Raw genomic sequence first — 8,566 nt, forward strand, 5'->3', positions numbered from 1 at the left:
AACATATGGTTATTGTGGAGTAATTCCATTGCAGCTCCTTCAGTAGTTTCTATTTCAAGTCAAATGATCACAGTGGCAGTAGGAGATGTTTTAGTTTCTGGTGTTCATGCTAGTGTAAATATGGTTCAAAGAAGATTTTTTTTGGTCTGAAATACAGATGATTAGTGACCTCAAGAAACCTTGGTTAGTCATTGGTGATTTCAATTCAATTCTTTCAGTTGAAGAAAAAGTTGGTGGCAAAACTCCTTCAAGAAGATCAGTGCTTGACTTCAATGAATGTTTAAATACTTGTGATCTTCTACAGGCTCCTAAATTTGGTTTAGATTTCACTTGGCCAAATTGTCAGCATGGGAGTAAAAGAATATTATACACCTTGGACAGAGCTGTGTTTAATATGGAATGTTAAGATTATATAGTGATTGGGGTTACAAAGTTGGTGCTAGGGTAGTCTCTGACCACTCTCCTTTAATGGGGGATGTGTGAACATTCCTAAACCTACAAATGATCCTCTCAGATTCCAAAAAATGTGGTTGGAGCATCCTGGTTTCATGAAAGTTGTTGAAGATAGTTGGGATGAGCCAGTAAATGTGGACCCTGCTTTATACTAATGCATAAACTGAAGAGATTAAAGATAATATTGAAAGAATGGAACTGGGAGATTTTTGGTAATGTTTAAGTCAAGATTAAGGAAGCAGAAAAGTTAGTTCAAGAAAAAAAATGGTAATTTCTGATTCTAATCCTCATGATGAACAAGTTTTAGCTGATTTGGTATTGGCTCAAAATGATCTAAACTCAAAGGAAGTTCAGCATTACATTATGATGAAACAAAAGTCAAGGATTAAATGGGTTACAGAGGGGTCATATAACACCAATTTCTTCCACACAATATTAAAATAAGACAAACTAGAAATATGGTCTGTGAAGTTGAGGATGTGGATGGAAATATGGTAGCATATCAAGATAAAATAGCAGATGTTTTGGTTAAATTCTTTCACCAGAAATTTCAGTATAAAGAAGTAAACATAGATGATTCCTTGTTGGATGTTATTCCCGAGTTAATATCAGATCAAGATCAAGTCATGATTGAAGCTGTAATACCCTGTAACTTTTAGTTACGGTTTCGGGTCGGGTTGTAACCAAATTAGCTAACCACATGTTTTAGATTGTTGTTTCCTATGCCTTAGCCTAATGGGTTGCTTGAACTAAAAGAGCTAGGTGAAGATAAAATAACCTAATTAGTTTTATTAATAATATACGAGAGAAAAATGAAAAGACAATTAGAATAAATAAAATGTAATTGTAAATAGGTGACTTAATTATTATTAGTTGTATTAGTATTAGTATAGGTTTTGTAAATTAAAATTAAGGGAGAGAGAATTAGAGGAGAGAAAACTAAAAGCTATGGAGAAGGAACTGAAGCTAAGGTTTATTTTAGAAGAGAAGACTATGAAAATCAGTAGAGGATCAATCTAATTGAGGTAGAATGTTTAACCCTTTTCTCTTTTGTTTTTTTTCTTTGGTATACTTTGATATTAAATTTGTTTAATCTTATATCATTAGGATTCTGAATTTATCTGTATAATTCAATGAATATGATTGATGATACGCCTTTGAATATTGGTATATAATATTATTGGGTATCACTGGTAAAAATTTGAGAATAATCCACCGTAAATTCCCCGTTGAATATTTGAATTAATATCGGTGTTGATTTCTGAAAATTCCGGACAGATTCTCCTCATCACGTTTTTGATTGATTAAGGTACCCTTAATGATTTTATAATCAATTGGACTCTTAAAAAAAGTTGTAGAAATATATGATATCTTTCATTTTGATTTTGATTTTCTTAATTTCAAGTTGATATGAATTTATCATGAATTGTTTGGTAATGACATGTAATCTGCCAAGTTTTTAGGTTGTCATTATAAATTCATTATCTTTTGTTTGAACCGTTGGTTTACTGTGAACTTTTGATATGTTGTATATGATTGGTCCATATATGTCCTTGTAAAGTTTGAAGATGATCGGATAAAGTTATTACCATGAAACATATAATGTAATATGGCTGCAGTTAACTTGTTTGCATAAATGTTTGAAAGAAACTCATGTTGTTTGTCATATGTTAAGCCATGGTTGCTTGAATTTTTTGTAAAATGATTTTAAAAAGGAAATGAGTTCATGTTTTTCCGTTGTATGGAATATGATTCCATGCTAACGGCGGGTAATGATCCCCGAGAATTAAATGGGTAATGATCCCCATGGGAACTTGTGTTCCCGACCATCGATGGCGGATGTCCGTGCCGAAAAACGATAGGTGGTGTACGAACCAAGGTTTTCGTACTGTGAATGAATGGGTAATGATCCCCGAGAGCAGATGGGTATGATCCCCATAGGAACTTTTGTTCCTGACCATCGATGGAGGTTGTCTGTGCCGATAAACGATAGGTGGGTGTACGAACCAAGGTTTTCGTACCGTAAACTCAAAGTTTGTTAGTGAGATGTGCGGAATATAATTCAATGAATTGTTGAACTCAAGCGTGAACTTAAATGGATGAGTTGTGTATTGATGTGTTAAATCCTAAATGGATGATTTGTTGTATTAATGTTATGTACTCATGTATTGAATCTGAATTTAGATTTTTTGTTGGAAATATTATTGGCGTTGTGAATTCATGATTGAAATCTAAATAAGATAATTTATTAGAAACATTATTGGTAATGTGATTATCGAATATAACATTAATTCGCTAAAGTCGTAATGTGTTTCTTGGTATATGTTTTTACTTGATAAAATGATTGTGTTTCCGCATCTTTAGAGAATAGGGGTACATTCTATTGAGCTGTCATCTCACCCCAATTGACATCCTTGCAGATTTATTAGAGTCGCGCAGCGGAAGCTAGGATTGAGTAGCTTAGTGATTTGAATCTTTTCATTGTATTGATTGAAATGTAATTTGAAATAATAAGTTTACTGGAAATGTTGTTACAAATGATTAGCAAATTCATATGTTTAAATTCATATTAGAAAGGATAAATTATATTTTTTGTAATTAAAAAAAAAATAACTAAGAGAAATATATATGCATAAGTCTCTTTCCGACCCGTAACGCTTCGAATTCGGATCTCCATATGGGTTTGACCCTGGTCCGGAACTCGGGGTGTTACAGAAGCTGTACCTGAGTTAGAGGAAATTAAAAATGCAGTTTTCAACATGAATGCAGATGGAGCTCCAGGACCAGACAACTTCTCAGGTATTTTCTATAAATCATGTTGGGATATTATCAAAAGTGATTTGTTGGATGCAATTCAATATTGTTGGAGGAGAAAATATATCCCAAGGGGAACGAATTCTAATTTTCTAGTATTACTTCCTAAAGTTCATGGTGCAAAGAAACCAAACCAGTTCAGACCTATTGGATTAAGCAACTTCAAAATCTTTACAAAAATATTAGCTACAAGAATGAATGATCTGATGAGTAAATTAGTTTCAAATCAACAAGCAACATACATAAAAGGCAGAAGTATACATGAACAGGTTATGTTAGCTTCTGAGCTGGTGAATGAAATGAAACATACAAGAAGGGGAGGAAATGTTGGGTTAAAACTTGACATATCACAAGCATATGACTCAGTGAGATGGGATTTTTTGTTTAAAGTACTTCAAAAATATGGCTTCTCTGCAACTTAGTATGAGTGGTTAAAAACATTGTTTGCATCTGCTAAAATCTCTGTCATGATAAATGGAGGACCTCAGGGGTTTTTTTCAATGGAGAGGGGCTTAAAACATGGTGATCCCTTATCTCCCATTTTTTTTGTTCTTATGGAAGAAGTATTGAGTAGGAATTTAACAAAATTGGTAGAACTGAAGAAGCTGCAACCAATGGTTATTAGAAAGGGTGTTCATCCAACTCACCTATTTTTTGCAGATGATGTTTTCATCTTCAGTAATGGCTCAAATAAAATTTTAGAAGCTCTCATTACTCTGCTCAAGAATTATCAAGACAGCTCTGGTCAGATAATCAACAAACAGAAAAGCAAATGTTTTGTGGATGGTTGTACTCCATCAAGAAGAAACCAAATTTCAAGCTTAATGCAAATGGAGCTTACAACATTCCCTAATAAATACTTAGGTGTCATATTGAAGCCTGGGAGAGTTAAGTCTGCTACTGTGTGGCCAGTGGTGGAGATGATGCAAAGTTATTTAGCAGCTTGGAAGGGTAAAATGTTGTCATTCCATGATAGAATGGTGCTCATAAAATCTGTCCTCTGCAGTGTTCCTATTTATAATATGGCAGTCTACAAATGGCCAAGTTCAGTAATCAAAATCTATGAAAAAATCATAAGAAACTTCTTATGGACTGGTGATAGTGAAGTTAGAAAGCATGAGACTCTTGGTTGGAGCAAAGTTTGTGCACCATTCAATGAAGGAGGCCTGGGTATTAGAAGATTGGAAGTAATCAATAAAGCTTTATTAATTAAAATGATGTGGAAATTTATCAATTCAAGTGATGAATGCTCAATTTTTTTGCTGCTAAGTATAACGATAAATATGGTCAATGGAGTACTCAATGGAAATTGTCCACAGTATGGCCAGGTTTGAAGTGGGCTTGGAAGGAGTTAAAATCAAATGTGAGATAAAATGTAGGTAATGGTGAAAAATATCATTGTGGTTTGATACTTGGGTAGGTGATACTCCCTTGATTGAAACTGTGAGCTGCATTGACAGAGTAAAAGACAAGTTGCATATGACTGTGAGTGATATAATGGAAAATGATGAATGGAGAATTCCATGTACTTTACAAGATTTCATTCCAGATTCATTACCAACAATAAGTGGAGATCAAGACAAACTTATATGGAGTGGATATTTGAAAGGTTCTTTTTCTACATCATCTGTTGTTGAGAAAATTAGAAACAAGGAACAAAAAATACATTGGCCTCATCAAATTTGGAAGAAAATTCTACATCCAAGCATTGCTAGTAATGTATGGAAAATTCAACAGTGTGTGTACATTAATGATGAAAAGTTAGTCAAGAAAGGCTATTCTCTTGCTTCTAAATGTTGCATCTGCCCGCAGAATCAAGACAGCATGGAGCATCTCCTGTGGTCCTGCAGTTTCAGCAAACACATATGGCAATGGTTAGTCACATTTTTTCAATTCCAAATACCTACTTCCTTCTTAGACATTCTCAATTTTGCAAAACATAAGAGCTCAATTGTCAAGCAAGCATGGATAACAGCAGCATGTGCAACAATGAGAGAGTTGTGGTTTCAAAAAAAATAAATTTATTCATGAAAACATACCTCCAAATTTGGAGTATTTCAAAAGAAGAATCATGAGTCTGGTGCTCTATGGTGGTTACAGAATGACAAGTACAAGATGGGGACAAAATTATGATTCTGAAATTCTTCATTTCTTTAACCTTGGTCAGAGAAACATGAAGTTCAAGAAAATCTAAGAATGTCAGTGGTTCAATCCAAAGGAAGGTTATGTTTTATTTAGTTGTGCTGGAACGGCATTTGGTAATCCAGGTATGGCTGCTTTTGGCATTATTGCTAGAAATTATGAAAGTCAGGTCATTGGTGTTGTCTCAGGTGGAACTAGTATAACTACTACTTATATAGTTGATGCATTAGCTGTAGTGTGGGATATTGAATGGGGAATAAAATTACAATGCAGTAGGATACTCATCAGATCTCACTCTTTAACAGTAATAGAAGATGCCAAAAAAGGAGTGATGCCTTGGTGCTTACAATCAAGATGGATGAAAGCCAAGAAGAAGATTACTGAAATTATCTATGAACAATGTTATAAAGAAGTGAACTTCTCTGCAACTGAGCTTGCTAAACAAGGTGCAAGATTACCTCAGGGGTCTGTGGTCGTTAATGAAGGAAAACCTTCATCTATAGCTCAAGTTGAAGTACTAGGTATAAAGTACTATAGATTCTGTTAGCCATTACAGGTCATTGTGGTGTAATTTTCAAGCTTTTTTAGCTTCTTTTCTGTTCTATAATTTTTGTAATATCTAAATTTGGTTAAAATCAATAAAATTGTGATTTATCAAAAAAAAAATATATGTTGAGGGAAACACCAAAGGAAAGTCTGAAGGTTTCATCGCTAAAGGAGATGAAAGGAGTAAAGAGGATAAGAAGTCTAAAGACAAAGAAGGTTTGATTTGCACTCATTACAAACAAACATGATATATTTTCGACAAGTGTCGGATGAAGTATCCTAATGTAAAACGAAAAGGGTTGCATAAGAGAGAAGCCATGATGGCAACAATAGTCGCACAAGATCCAATAGAAGTCCAAGGACTAACGGAACCCAACTCTAAGCTCTCTCTTATGGAAGGAGCAAAAGAAGGACCTTTAAAAGATGACCTTAGGGAACGACTCTTCACATTTAAGATGCAGGTGAAGACAACAGTTATAAATGTTTTTACTGACCCGGGAGGTCAGAAGAATTTAATTTCACATTCTTTGGTACAGAAGTTGGGTTTGAAGACTTTCAAACATCTGAAACCCTATCCTTTAGGGTGGCTTCAAAAGGAAGGTGGGTTACAGGTTGCAGAGAAGTGTACGTTCAAGTTTGCTTTTGAAGAGTCATACATTGATGAGGTTACATGCGATGTGGTTCCATTAGTTGTTTATCAGGTTGTACTTGGTAGTCCATACTTGTGGGATCGAGATGCAGTTTTACATAGGAGAGACCCGAAGTATACCTTTACCAAAGATGGGAAAGCTTGTGTAATACGGGGTATAGACTCTCCTCTTGAGGGAGCGAGCTTGATTACAGCCACTCAGGAAAAACGGTTGGTGAATGCTAGTAGTAAGTTCATTCTCCTTATATGTTCTCTTGACGAGAAGCCGAGTAGAGTTTGTTTGGAAACGCTAACCAAACAACAAGAAGACGACCTAGGAAGGTTGAAGATGTTTGAAACACCATTACTAGATAATGACGGATATGAAAAGATAATCTTGCCACATGTGTAAGACTTGTGGTTTGATAGAGAAGAACCACTCGAAGAGGATTGCATTACTGAGCGAAGAGAGACTAAGATAAGACAAGAAGATAAGGACGCTTTTCTAATTGGAAGTCGAAGTCAAGTTCCCGCAAGGAGAGATGGTTCAGCAGGGAGAAAGGAACTTTCGGATTCCCTAACCACCAAATCTAACTTTCACAGGAGTTCAAGTTCTTGAGGGGGGAGCATGATACATGTGTATCTTCCTCTCCCGGGGAACTAGTAATCCTTAAGAAGGATTAAGGATGTAATTATAATTTAGTAGGGATTACTGATGTAAAGCAGTATTCCTATAGAAGGAAAATAGATTCCTAGGAGGTTTGGGAAACCAAACCAAAGTAAGGAAGTATACCTAGATAAGGAAATACTTCCTAGATAAGATAATATTCCTAGAAAGGGAAATATACCTAGAAAATGAATTATTCCTAGATAAGGAATTATTCCTAAAACGTTTGAGAAACCAAACCAAAAGCTATAAATAAATATGTTTAGCTCATTGCTAAGACATATCTAGATAGTGTGGTTTGACACCTAGAAAAGGAGGTTTAACACACATACTTATAGAGAAGTTTGTGAGGCAATTAATTATTGTAAAAGCAAGCTTAGCAAATATTTTAAGGTTATTTACCTAGAGAGATTGTGAGCATAACAAAGAGAGAATTGTAATAGTTTTCTTGTTCATAATCTAGAGAAGATATATTTCTCCAAGTTACTACTTTGTGTTCTGTTTTCTAGTTTTCGTCTATTATTATTCTGAATTCCACCTCTATAATAATAGTCACCAAGGTATAGAGATCATACGTATCATCAGGGAAAGATCAATACTGCGGAATATTCAAAGATTCATTCTATTTTTTATCAATATTTGCATAATGATATCATCGACTTAATCTTTGCAATCAAAAGTTCATCATATCTTCCATCAGTATTTGTATAATGACACAATAGGCTTAGTTTTTGACATGTATAGGACAATCATAGCTCACAGACGCAAAAACACATATCCCATAATGTTTTTCACAATATATGAATTCAGTAAAGATTAATACTGCAAAATCATCTTCCCAATAAAGTTTAGAATTTAAATAAATAAATTTAAAAACATTGCAAGATGAAAATCGTTGGAAATAGCTATGTGTACTCACAATAATTGCTATTCCAAACCCTAGTTATCCTTCTTAAAAGAAAAGAATAAATTTTCATAAGAAGTTTCCTAGACATTAAGACCTTTGAAAAATTATTTATCGTCCCCGAACTCCTTGTCGTCAACAGCCATTGGAACATAAGGTTCATGAGAAAAGGAGTCAATTCCAACAAACCTTCTTGACTGATGTCGAACCAGGGCCTTCTGAATTTCAAGAGTCTTAAAAACAATAGCCTTTATTTGTTGTATCTCCTTTCTTGTTTCCTCCAACTCTTAAAGAACCCCAGAAGGAACAACCTTTGGTTTTCTCACATTCCTCCTTTTTCTTTTCAAAGTTGAAGATACAGGAGATTTATCTTTTCCCTTCATGATTGATGGTTTAACAATCATGTTAACAT

General features: G+C 34.5%; 1 protein-coding gene across 1 annotated transcript; it reads left to right on the forward strand.

Annotated features, from left to right (window-relative positions):
- Positions 1-911: 911 nt before the first annotated feature.
- On the forward strand, positions 912-5,956 carry LOC113295495. The gene is made up of 5 exons (XM_026543826.1): positions 912-1,091; positions 3,690-4,437; positions 4,688-5,027; positions 5,080-5,141; positions 5,535-5,956. Exons 1-5 carry the CDS (start codon positions 912-914, stop codon positions 5,954-5,956), a joined length of 1,752 nt encoding a protein of 583 aa, XP_026399611.1.
- Positions 5,957-8,566: the final 2,610 nt, after the last annotated feature.

This window comes from Papaver somniferum, chromosome 7 (genome assembly GCF_003573695.1).
Source record: "Papaver somniferum cultivar HN1 chromosome 7, ASM357369v1, whole genome shotgun sequence".
Classification (NCBI taxonomy): Eukaryota; Viridiplantae; Streptophyta; class Magnoliopsida; order Ranunculales; family Papaveraceae; genus Papaver; species Papaver somniferum.

What these genes read in the sequence shown, in the direction of transcription:
- LOC113295495 (XM_026543826.1), top strand. Translation starts at nt 912, where the DNA reads ATGGTCTGTGAAGTTGAGGATGTGGATGGAAATATGGTAGCATATCAA. An exon ending in GTGTACATTAATGATGAAAA is followed by an intron (nt 5,028 to 5,079) that starts GTTAGTCAAGAA and finishes ATCTGCCCGCAG; the next exon opens with AATCAAGACAGCATGGAGCA. An exon ending in AGCAAACACATATGGCAATG is followed by an intron (nt 5,142 to 5,534) that starts GTTAGTCACATT and finishes TTGGTAATCCAG; the next exon opens with GTATGGCTGCTTTTGGCATT.